Source organism: Notothenia rossii, assembly GCF_949606895.1.
Source record: "Notothenia rossii genome assembly, chromosome: 7".
Classification (NCBI taxonomy): Eukaryota; Metazoa; Chordata; class Actinopteri; order Perciformes; family Nototheniidae; genus Notothenia; species Notothenia rossii.
In genome coordinates, this window is record NC_136905.1 from 72557842 (window position 1) to 72570906 (window position 13065).

General features: G+C 45.0%; 1 protein-coding gene across 4 annotated transcripts in view; it reads right to left on the bottom strand.

Moving 5' to 3' along the window:
• msrab (methionine sulfoxide reductase Ab) overlaps positions 1-13065 on the bottom strand; it is a 48007-nt gene that overhangs the window by 16788 nt on the left and 18154 nt on the right. For 2 of the 4 annotated variants that reach the window (XM_079693840.1, XM_079693839.1), the window contains exons 2-4: positions 7441-7509; positions 7161-7280; positions 3670-3774 (exon numbers count right to left, since the gene is read on the bottom strand). In XM_079693840.1, coding sequence (XP_079549966.1) covers positions 3670-3774; positions 7161-7280; positions 7441-7509 — 294 coding nt within the window. Of the gene's footprint in view, positions 1-868; positions 2001-3669; positions 3775-7160; positions 7281-7440; positions 7510-10095; positions 10331-13065 lie in introns of those variants that run through there. The other 2 variants (XM_079693842.1, XM_079693841.1) reach the window with 2 other exon arrangements.

A 13065-nucleotide genomic window follows, 5' to 3' on the forward strand; every position in this document is an offset into this window, starting at 1 on the left:
AAGATATCATATAAGGAATATTCATGCTAATTTTAATTGTCAGAAAGTAACTGCCACCAGCGTGACTTGGCTGATGGAAGACAGCTTGATTTATCTCTATTTTCTGATCCGACCACGTCTGTGTGCATGTCTGATAAGCCATTATTATATTCTATGTGTTAGGATATTTTTGTTGCTGAAGAGTATATACCATTAAGCAGCAACTACACAAGGCAACTTTTAAGGAAAAAGCATAAATGGAGAAAATTGGCCACCATCACCGTTTTTGGAATTGCCCTTAACCACCTAAAGTACCTGTAATGTGTCTCCTGTCTACCGTGTGACTGCAGTCTACCTACAGGGGTGAACGTGCATGTACGTGCCGACGTTATCAAATGAGGAACGGCCGCTTCGGCCATCTTAGCTGTGCATTTGTGTCTTTCGCTGTTCCCTGACGCATCAGCAGCAGCCTACACCATAAATACTGCATGGCCTCAATAAATAGAGAGGATGGAGGGAACGTGGAAAGAGGAAGTAAAAGGAGAGGGAAAGGGATGAGTAGAAAACAAAGAGGAGGGGAAAAGCCTCAGTTGTTTAGGAGAAGAGCGGCAGAGTGGGGGGAAGAGATGGGCGAATAGGGAAAAGGGGGATGGGGGAGGATGAGGAGCAGGGAGGAGAGAGTGACTAAGAGATAAAAGTGGAGTGAGTGGATGCGAGTGTGTTTGTGTGATGAGCGGACGGCCTCGGGGAACGGTCGACTCACCGCGCTGCTCTGAGGATGTTCTGACGGGCTCCGGGGCCTCTTGCTCACTCACTTGCACTTCAGGACAGGGGTGGGGGTGAAGGGGGGGGGTGGGTTTAGGTGCAGGTGAGACAGTTGAGCTGGGGAAGACAGGAAGAGAGCGGGAAATATTGTGTAAAATTGATGAAGGAAAGAAGCAAAAAGGAAGGGGGACATCCCAGAGAAGGAGCAGAGTTCAGTCTATGGAGCAGATCAAAGGGTGGCGGTGCAGCTTGGGGAGAGGCAGAAGAGAACATGGAGTGGTTGGTAGGGCAAAGAAGTGGCAAGATAAGACCCTTCAATCCTCAACTGGGAGCGATGTGGACAGTGGGAACAGGGAGTGAAAAAGGGCCTGTGTTCTGCAACAAGGAAGTATCCATTAAACCGACTGACATGCTTTGTGTGTAGCCTCTGTGCGTGTTGTGCCTATTCGCATTAACACACAAAGGAGTAAAGCTGTCTATGAGCGGGCATAATGAGCACTTGTGCATAATGTGAAGTGAACAGTATGCTCGTGTATGGAAATGTGTGCACAATTGATCTGCAGTGTGTGAAAGAACAGCAAGATGTGTTCGCATCTCACCAGTGATCTAAATACATCAAATCATGTTTCCCTTCAACCCCAGCGATGAAACGGAGCTGCTGTTGCCCTCAGACGTGCAGATGTCACTTTGACTGTTGAGAGTTCCTCTGTGCTCCGAGTGTTCCCATGCACACACGTGTGAAGGTATGCTGATGAAGACTTGCAGACTTAAGAAACTTATAATTTTGGAGCGTGTTAAAATGGGGGGGGGGGGTCTTTATGCAACATCCCAGGGAAGCCAGCAGATTGAGACTAGTGTTGCTGAATATGGAAAGAGGGCACACAGCAAAGGCTGCTGGGAGTTTCTGATTGGCTGCTAATGTTGCTATCCAGGCTGGGATTGGTGGAGCCGACGCAGCCCGACATCACGTTGTCGGGACTAAACCCTTTTGAACTGAGGCAAAGCAGAGAGGCACAGATCTCAAAAACACATACACACACATGTGCATACACACTTTCAGATACACACACACACGCATTAAAAAGGAAGTATTGCATGCAACTGAATATGCATTTGCACATGATAGTTCCACATGCACTCCAACATAAGAGTGTATATATAAAGCAGGATGGGCTCTGTGTTGATCTTGTTAGGAGAAAACAGAATTCCTAATGTTCCTGGGCTCGTCTCCATATGTGTTGATCTCCGGTGAATCCCTGCAGTTGAAAGGGAAAGGAGCGAACTTCCTTAATTTCTCCATTCTCTTTTAAGCCTGGCTCTAAGGTGGACAGAATAAATTGGAGCTTAAGCATGCGTGAAGGCACAGCCAGCGGGCCCCTTTCCACCACTCCACGCCACATTTGTCAAATCAGAGGAGTTTCTACTACACGTGAACCCAGAATCGGAGAAGAGAGAAGCGGCAGGGTTTCACATTTAAGTCACGCACAAGGAGTAACACAACTAGAAAAAGAAAGGAAGAAGTATAGTGGAGTTTGCGGTTATTTCGGAAATAGTCGCCTGGCTTTAACTGTAGAGAAAAAAATAAAATAATAATGAAGTTCATAGTCAATAAGCTGCATGCTTTTAATAAAACATCAGATGAGACAAGGCAGTGAGTCAGGGGAAATGCATGACTTCTCTTCTGGCCTCACTGCCTTTGCCCCTCGGCGCGTCGGCTCTGCCTGTGCCTTCGCCCATAGAAAGACGTGTGTCTGCCCTCGGCCACAGTGAACCGAAGAATCTCCTCCGGTAGAGTTGATGTGGATGTCTCGGATAGACCTAAATAGTAACTTCCATCTTTGCCTTTTTTTTAATTATTTAAACACACTTGTAGTAGAACAGATGACGTTGAATGTGCATGACTACATTCACCTCATACGTGAGCTTTTTGCGGTATAGACGCACAACATGGCCGACATTCGGTTTATGTAGGTCACGCGGTGTAGCAGAAACAACCATGACAGATGCAAAAGAGATGACAGAGCTGATGTGGGCAATGTCACAGTGTGTGTGTGTGTGTGTGTGTGTGTGTGTGTGTGTGTGTGTGTGTGTGCCTGTTTAAAGGCTGAAGGTCGGGCCTATGAATCTTTGATCCATCTCTTCCCAACTTGTCATGCCCCTCCCTGCATTTAATATGAGTGAGCAGAGTACCTCTTTGCCTGTCCATTCGCCCTCTCTCTCTCAATCTCTCACACACACGCGCACACACACACACACCCTCCTGGTGCATTAATGTTCTTACATCACCTCCTCCAGTGAGCAGAGAGAACAAGAAGCAAGAGAATCAAGAGATGGGGTATAGGGGATGGGGTTCTTGTCACCTCGTAGTGGGGTTTGGGGTGGGGGATGGTTCTAAGAGACGGGTGAGGTAAAGCCATGTGTCTTTTAATAGGAGATTGGATAAGACAATGCAATGTTTAGTGTAGGAATATGGATCAGAACCCAACCCGAGTCAAAAACAATTGGCAAATTATTGAATTATCACAGCAAAGTTTAACCAGTTTTTTTTGACAACCCAGAAAAAAATACCACATTTAGAATCATAACTATCACACCAGTCAAAGCCCTTATATGAAGTGAATGCCAAATAGCTAGGTTAAATTAGGTAAAGTACATGCCATGCACATGCTCCACACAGAGTGCGTTTTTCTGCAGTTATGGTTAGAACACGCACCAGGCTGGTGTGTCTTTCCATGGATGGTTGGATCTCAGACACATTAACGCTGTCTGGCATTGACTTACACCCATGAGACCTCCCCCCATCACCACGCACACGCAGCCACACGTCTGGGCATCATCCTTCTGCTCTAATACATCCCGTGACCCTCGGGATGGCTCTTATTTTAGGGGCAATTTTTATTTTTTTGTGTATGTGTATGTTGCTACCTTGTGTGGGATCGTGCTTTTCCCAAAAGCGTTTAAGTAGTACCTCCAGGCTAACGTCTTCCGGGGAGAAGACCACCCTCACCACCTCATTGTGAGCCGTCAGACCTAAAAGGAGAATCACAAGGTATGACGTTTAAAAAAATAACCAATGATGGCAATGATGCATTTCATGGTGAAAACGATTAGGAACGAAAAGATTGCAGAATAGCACCCTCGAGTGTTTTGTGTAGGTGTCATTGAGTGCAAGCGTCACAGGTAGAAGACATTCAAGTTGAATCCACCTTTATGGCACAGAGGGGGGGGAGAGAGAGTGGTAAAGACAGGTACAGATAGAGAGAAGGCGCGGTAAAGGTTAAGGCTTATAGTGAAAAAGTTGCCAAAAGCACACAGACACTCGCTCCAGTCTGCAGCTGCCAGAACCCCAAAGCTTCAACAAGCTGCCTGCAGGCATTCAAACACACCAGTACACACTCACTCAAAGCAGAAAAGGTGAATTTACACACCTCAACACAAACATATATATTTTGTAGATTCTAAACACAGAGGTGTTAGCTTAAGCTGAATAAATAGCAGCCATTCCCTGGTGTGTACGTACACATACAGTATATACACACATATGCCCATATGCATCAGATACATTGCAGACAATGGGAGAAGGGCTGCCATCTGGCCTGAAACTCACTCGGAAACACTTGGCAAATAAAGTATCACCTCGTGCCAAATGAACACGGAAGACCTCACCTGTTCAAACAGTATTTGAACTCAAATCAAGAAATCTCTGTCATGACTGCATAGACAGAGTACGCGGCACCCTTTTTTAATGAACACATTGGTCAACATGTAATAAGGACATTATCAGTGTGTCCAACTTTTCTCGTGTGTACATGATCTCACGAACTGGCTCAAAGAATGTGATGACACGGAAGTCCATTTTTGGTTTGGAGGAAAATAAATGAATTTATTAAAACTCAGGTTAAAACAAATGAACAACAGGGAGTGGAAGTTAGCAATATTAGGCTTGAAAGCAATGCATGGCTGTGTGAAACATGTGCTTTGAATGTGTTGAATGTGTTAAACAAAAAGAGGAGGCTGCAGGGTGGACATCAGCTGTAGGGAGGGAGAAGCAAGAGGAAGCACATGTGCCAGCTTTAGAGCGAAGCCCAGGTGAGTTTTCGACCAATTGTTTACCAAGGTTGGCAAGGACAGTATACAATACACAACCCTCAGCCTATCATATGCACACATTTTGCTCTGGTTAGAACGAGAACCAAGTTTGGTTGTGGGTTCGCAGTATGAGGCAGTAATGCAGTTAAAACTAGATGTCAAGACATAATGTGAATATGCAATGCATTTTCTCGTGTGTCCCATCTAAAAGGGGGTGAAAGTCTAAAATGTGAAGCCACTAAAGCTGCTAGAGATTCAATGTTTTGGTTGAAGGACACTTCAGCAGAGTGAATAGCTTTCTGGGGGAAGCTGGTCTCCCAAATGATCATGACATTGTGTTGCCCTTTTTTGTTTAATTGTTCTGTTGGTTACATTGGCAAAACTTGACTTCATGAAGAGAAAGTCCAAACATAAAAAGAGCAGGCTTAGGCGCTTGTTCTAACATTTAAAATGTTCTATGTTTTACTTATTACATGTTACATGTTAGACGCTTTTATCCAAAGCAACTTACATACTCAATACTGTGGGCAATCCCCACAGGAACAATTTGGGGTGAAGTGTCTTCCCCAGGGACACAACGACATGCTGACTGCAGTGGGGTTTGAACCTGTGCTCCCCTGATCCAAACACCAACGCTCTATCCACTGCGCCACAAGCCTTCTTGTAAGCCTCCTTTTGTGGTTGTGTAGTTAGGGTCTTTTTATGTTGTCTGTTTGGTCAACAAAAGGGGTTACATTAACAAAGAAGACAGCAGTCAACGCTTAGTACCGCACAAACAGGCAACATTGGTTTCATGACCGCAACTGTACCAACAGTTTTAGTTGCCTAAACTGTGGCAGAGGAGAAAATACATAAAGGAGTTGTTTTTGGAGCGATAAAAAAGGCTGTTTTAGAAGTGGCTGAAAACCTAATAACCTCTTGTGTCAATTGGGTTTGACGAGTGTTGGATTTAACCACCTGCAACACTGTAGAGCTAAACCACAAAAGGTTACAGCATCAACTCTAGATTCTGTACTTCAAACATTGCAAAATGGAGTGCACTGTTAGTCAAGATAAAATATGCTGATTGGTAATGACATCTCCTATCCATCTCTCAGCTGTCTTTCCTTCCAAGACAAATTTGACTGCACCTCAACCTCTCCCACTTCTGTCTGTCAGACCATACACCTACAGTATCTATCTGCCTGTCCGTCCATCCCTCCCTGGCTCTGCTGACAGTTCCATCAGCCCTTTCTTTCTGTCCGACTGTCTGTCCGTCCAGCTGTCTGTCCTGCCCTGGCTGTGTTGACAGCTCCTCGGTCTCATGCCGTCGCAGTGTTCTGCTCCGTCATGGCCACTGGAGCGACGCCTGCACTCTCTCAGCCGATGGACAGGCAACCATTCTCTCTCATACTTTTTCCTCAAATTTTATTTCCCCCGCAAAAGTTTATTTTTACCCGTTTCCTCACTTGCTGCAGTCTCTCTTTTTCTTTCCCCCTCCATAGCTAGCTGACCATCGTGTTGTTGGAAGGCTGACAGAAAGAGAGACTGGTAGGCAGACAGATAGGAAACATGCAATCCCTTTAAGGGCTCTGCTCAGGAAGTCTGCCAGCCAAGCCCAAAGCGCATTTTCCCTCCTCTCCATGTCCCCCATGCTGCGCCTGCACCTAGACTCTATGCCTGCCTGTAATGATGCAGCCTCTGAAACGGAGGAGCCCCAAACTAACGTGCTCACGACTCCTAAAACACAAGAGAGGCGCAGAGAAAGACACAGAGCTAGACATCTTCATATGAATTAAATATCAACGCCCTACATGAATCCATTTGAACTCAAAATGAGGATAACGAAAAAGAAACTAATTTGAACGGCTTAGATAGCAAATACACAGTAATCAAGCTTGTATCTCCGACATCATGTTCGCCAAATCACAGTTACGGGTTAAGAAGCCCATTAATGGCGCTTCATATAAAAGTAACCTCTGTTGGCAAAAAAAAAAAACGCCGCAGTACATCACAGTACAGAGCCCAATCCTTACAAGTAGGTCATGGGGGGGTGGGGACGGGCGGTGCAGCCCATCTGGAGCAGTGCATTCTGAGTAGTTGACTGCAGATGAAGGGAAGGCGGCGAGAGGATGAGACTGCCGTACTTTAAAAAACCCTTTATGACTCTGTATCTTTTCCCTTTGCATTTTTTGGTTACTTGGACCCGGAATTCACAGCGAAATATCCAACCAAGCAACTTCACCTCCTTAAAGGGGAGGAAGCTAGATCAAGCAACAAATATCAAAAAGTGGAGGGCATGAATATGTGAAAATGTGCAAATACACATGAGATGAAGAGTGTATTACCTGAGCAAACTTCTTGGTAATTTGGGTTGGGTGTAAAGCCGCCGGCGTAGCCAACCTGTGTGGAGAAGACTCCAGGAAGCTGCCAAAAAAGTCTCTCAGCTCCCCAGAAACAGCCCAAACCTGGACATACAGACAGCAAGCAAACACACAAACAACCACAGCTTAGTGCTTCTGTGATAGCAAAGCATCCATTCATTTTAGCAAATGGTGTCAGTAACCACAAACTGGTAACAAAGGATTCCGTAACGGGTTATACAAATGTGCAATTGTAGCATCTCACCAAACATGATGGTCTCCATGCCTTCTGGAAAAGGCTCCACAGTGGGATTCCCATTGACAGCATGCTTGTCTGCAAAGCAAAACAGTGTACAAATGTGGAAACAAAATCATAACACTGCTATTCAATAGCACAAATCACAGTGTGTGTGTGAGTGTAAAAGGGGCCCATTAGCGGCCTTTACTAGCCCTCAGAGGTCAACACTTCTTTACAGGATGACCCAGACCAGCGGATCAGAGCCAAAGGATTCTGTACTGGAAGACATTTAAGAGATTACACGGCTTTGACAGCCATTCCATCCCTGCTGTCGTCTCGTCCATTCCCACAAATAAACAGGATCACACAGTTATTCCTGATATCTTTCCTATTCTACTAGTATATGCCTTTTAATGTGAGTGTTTTAAGTGCTAGTCTTGCCACTGTTGGGTGTCCATAAAGCGAACCAATGACGACATTATAGGGACGCGCACCTGCATAACCTCCGGAGCAGGGGAGGGCCGTGCAAATTAGACCCTTCACTTTGTTAAAAATATCCGATAAGTAAAACAAACTGGAGTGCTGAGAGGTGGCAGGGGGGTGGCACTCTACTGCCAACTGCACTGCATGGAATTAGAGTGCTAAAAAGGAAGTGTGCATGCCTGTGTGTGTGTGTGTGTGTGTGTGTAACTCACAGATGTATGAGGAGGATTAGGGTTTAAGAAGACTGAGGTGATTTAGCGTGCAAATCTCCACTAAGCAAGGCTGGTTTGTGCTGCAACCACTAATATTAGTCTACAGATAAACAGGCCACAGGACACACTAAGAGCTTAGGCCAAACCCATAATGGACGCTCGCTCTTAGTTCAATGTGTGATTGCTCCCTGGCTGCTAAGAGATGTGATGTGTGACATTGACCTGAATAGAAACAATCTCTAATCTGATATAGACATACTAGTTCATTTCCTAGATAGGCCTGGGATGATTCCCGCATGTGACAACAGGCCAAAGACCAGTTACCTGCAGATGACTTCCTAGTGAGTGATTACTGTAAGGACAGATAGTATTCAAGCATACCGAAGAAACAGGGCCATGTCTGTACTTTAGAGATTAACAAGTGTTTTGAAGAATACAGGGAGCAAAAGAAGCATCACAGCACTCAAGCTGATCAATTATCCTGGTGGGCCACCTAAAGAACACTTCTTGATGTGAGACAAAGTTGTTCTGTGCAGTGACAGATTGGAGGAGCATAAAGGACTCCTGAAATGTCACAGAGGCCTGGGATGCCTTCAGGCAGTCCTTTCCTGCCCTCCTGTTGTGCAACAGTTCTATCTTTTAGCAGCAGGTTGTTTGGCACTACGAGGTCATGTCACTGGCACAGTCGGCTGCAATCAAAATGCATCTGTGTCAGTGACTGTACCGGCTTAATAGTCTCAGTCCACAGGGGTGACTTAAGGTGGTAGGCTGACACAAGAAATCTTCATCCTTCTTCTGTGAATGCGTTTAGTCTCCATCCTCTGCTCACTCTCACCCTCTTGTCCTGCATTTTCTGGCCACAGAGATAAAAAGTACTGAAATTGCCAAATGACAGAGGGAGAAAATGTGAGAGTGAGAGAGAGACAAGTGTGCGATAGAGGAGGAGGAGGAGTGGGAGGAGGAGAGATCAGCCTGCCAAAACAATAAAAGGAGTAAATAGCCAGTGAGAAGCAACAGATGAGGGTAGCAGAGAGGCAGTGAAGGATTATTTTGGCTTACGGACCACCATGCCTTTGGGCGCTTTAAACAAAAGCCCTAGCACTTCATCCAAGAGAGAACACAAACAAGCAAACAAATAAACAAACAAAAAAAAGGGAGGTAAAAATGAAGACAGCCAAGAACACGCCGACTAAGCACTGTCCAGAGAAGACAACTCCGACCCAAGACCCCCCCCCCACGTCCACGTCTCTCTCAGCTGCTTTCCATCTTTGCTTCACACTCTCTTCCTTACACCACCTTCCCATCATCCCTTCTCACAAACACGTGCCCACCCTTCTGCACACAAGCACGCAGTCATTCGCACACAAACCTCTGCTGAGGGTATTTCTCCCATGGAGCAGCTGGCAGAGGTCCAGTTGGTGCCAGGCTGGCTCCTTTCACTGTGCCTAGCCCCGCATTCCCCCCTGCCAGCCCAGCGCCCACACCCCATTCTGCCAGAATTACCCCAACTAACACAGAGAAAGAACTGGCTGAATACCCTCACTACACTGCCTCACCACGCCAGCAAAAGAAAGAACTGAGGACGACCAAAAACAAGCAGGGAGGGTGACTGACTGAGTTTACAAAAGAAGAAAAACAGGCTGAATATGGGGAAAGGATTCATGAAGGATTTTTCCTTCATACTTGGATGAGAAATGGGCGTAATTTCTTTTGTGAACCTTTGTTTTTCAAGGATATCGGGAAAGCACATGCAGGCTTTAAAGTACAGCGGGACTGAAGCGGAGTACGTTGGCCACCTTTTGTTTTTTTAGCATGGCGGTTGTAGGTGGCTGGACCAGAACCAAAACATCGGACCCTGCCGCTGTCAAGGGCACAACAATCTATCTGTTGCTTAATAGCTTGTAATAACTAGAATAGTTTGACTTGTTTCGGATGATATGTGGTCTTTGTTACCCTTTGATTATACCCATGGTCCTGTGTTTCTCACCCGTAAAACTGAAGTCCAAGCGCTGCTGCCCCCTCATACAGAGACACGGGAGAGGTGCTATCCCTGGATGCCACAACTGGTGACGGAAAGGTCGATCTCCAGGCTGCTCTGTTTATTTCCTTCCAAAAATCCATTCTCTCCTTTTCCCTCTCACTCTCTTCCGCTTCCCTCCCTCTCGCTATTCCGCTTTCTAGCTTCACACAGGTTGGCAGAGAGTCAGGCACGAGTCGTCGGAGGAGGCTGAAGCTTTATACTGGTGCCAACTACCCTCTGCTGAATGGGAGGATGGGTAGGGGCGAGAAAGAGTGGGGCAAAGGAAGGGAAGGGGAGGGGAGGAAAGGCTGGTGGGAAGTGGTCGATTTTCAATATCAGTACGAGGTAAGTCAAAGAAAAGATGCCACTGTGGCCTCAAAGGAATCCACACAACTTGGTAATGAGACACTCAAACATTGAAACCTTCCTCTGATCATGTCGGGAATCTGTCTAGACTCTGAAGAGTACAACTTTGAAGCCGTCATCCATGCATTCCATACATACTGTAACCTAGCAACAGAAACAGTTGCTATGGAGAAGAGTATCTACTATAGCACTGGCTCCATTATCCCCTTCCAGCAAGATGGAGGCACATCCTGTTGGGGCTTTACTTTTTTTTTTTACTCAAACACCAGTCTGACAAGGACAACTGGAGATGACCAATGATGGCCAATCGGTCAGCATAAATGAGGCTAGTTTTTAAATACTTGGTAAAGGAAAATCATAAAAATGTAATTACATTCTACGCTCTTTGAGTCAATCCCAACATGCATTGGGCAAGATGCAGGATACACTTTATAAAGACTAAAATGCACCTAACTGACCCACGTGGATGCGTTTCATGTGGGGCAAGGACGTTCTGTACATGAGCAAATATGTCTAATTTAGTTATTTACCATTTATATATTTAACTTGAATGCTTTCCACATTTCTATCATATGTTTCCTTCCCCTATGAAGTCAAAAAAGCAAGGGCATCTGGAGACAGCAGAGATGGGAAAACAACAGAGCAATAATGCCAGAAATATATCTTCGCCATGAACCTGCTTTGAAGAGTTATAGTGAAGCATGTAAAAGAGATTGATTTTGGTCAGCTGACCTCCCCCATCCTGTTTGGAAGAAATATTGGCAGTCTATCCTGCACTGAGTCAAAATAATAGCTACTGTGCCCCTACCATGTAGCAATCTGCCACTGGATCATTCTCGCCAAGGTCACAGAGTACATTATACTGAGTGGAGCGAAGGAGGGACGGCAGGACACCGGGACGTCTAAACATGGAACAAGGAGCTTCTTTTAAAAGGCTGGAGGGGTGGAAGAAACTTTCTAAATAAGTGATCTTCATTGTAGAGAGGACAAATGTGTACACTCACACACAAGGCTGGGACAGCACAGGGCATATGTGGTGACAGTCCTTGCAATCCCCAAATTACTCATGCTTACTCTAACACACACACAAGAACAACCCTGTCCCCACCTAAGCTGCCCCCCACGGTGAAAGGGGAGGAACAGATTTCTGCCATGCGGTGTCTCCGAGCTGCTTCGACAGACGGAGCAGGAACTTACGACGGGGCGGAGCCTTCATGCGCATAATGCCCAGATGGGCCCCTGGACACTGCGGCACCACTTCCTCCTATGCCCTCACACACAGCTCCCACGATGCACTTTGCGAAGGCCTCAATTTGAGTATGTAAAGACTAAAGGTAGGCTGTAATCGCACCATGTTTCGTTTTTTTTTTTCGCTTACTCCTACGAGCCCTACAGTCCCAAAATATGACTATGAAAACCTGAATTAAGGGATAAAAGCACACCTTACTTGGTTCTGCATTGCAAGGATAGATAACAGTATAAATAGGACACAAAAGAGGGCGTAAATGTTCACAGCCCTGAAACCAACTAAATATAAATAAAATCTTCACTTTAGACAACATCGACATAGTAATATCATATTTCCTGTGAGCACCAGTGTGTCTCTGACAGTGCTGGGAACTTGATTCATAAAGATGTGTAATTATCTTGATTTAAATCAGCACATATTTGCAGCAAAATACCACCATTCATATGATGCAAAATACATTTAGTTGTTAACTCAAAGTTGTCCTTATCCAAATACCAAACAGGCTAAAAAGCATGCTAGTTTAATTGTCCATCACCATAACTCAAAGGGAGAAAATCACTGTTTGTTAGGGAGTATTGTGCCAGAAATCACAACAGTATATGCACTTCTCATTCAAATTCTGAATAACATCAACTTTAAAAAAATATTTTAAAAGAAGTGGAAGCTGCAACATACACCACCTTGTCCCTGCCTAGACAAGGCCATCCCTCAAAACTCAGCGTCTAAGCATTAAGGCGAGGGTAGGCAATCCACAACTTAGAAGAAGAGCGTTGAGCAAAACTCACGAGAAATTAAACAACAAAGTACAATTTACTGCCCAAAGTCCAGATCTCAGACATCGAATGGCAAGTATATCCGAAATTATCCATAACCAACTGGCAATCATGTATGGATGAAGGTGTGCTTGGGTATCTACATTAGCTGCAATCAATGTTCAAGGAATTTGTTTTTTCCTGCAGGGGTTGCACAAGAAAATGTCAATTGTCTCCTTCATTCAATGCAAACATTGAATCGATATTTAAAATAGAATAAAGCACTACACACATGCATGTATGCGTGCATACAGTACAGTACAGTACAGTACAGAGAAAGCCGGATGAACATTATGTCCTGTTATGTGTAACAGGAGTATGTGGGTGCAGACTACTGTTGGCTTTATGTCTGCATATCAGCATACTTTTAGTTTCTTCAAAAATCTCCTTCATTCAATGCAAACATTGAATCGATATTCAAAATAGAATAAAGCACTACACACATGCATGTATGCATACATACATACATACATACATACATACATACATACATACATACTTGTTTGTTTG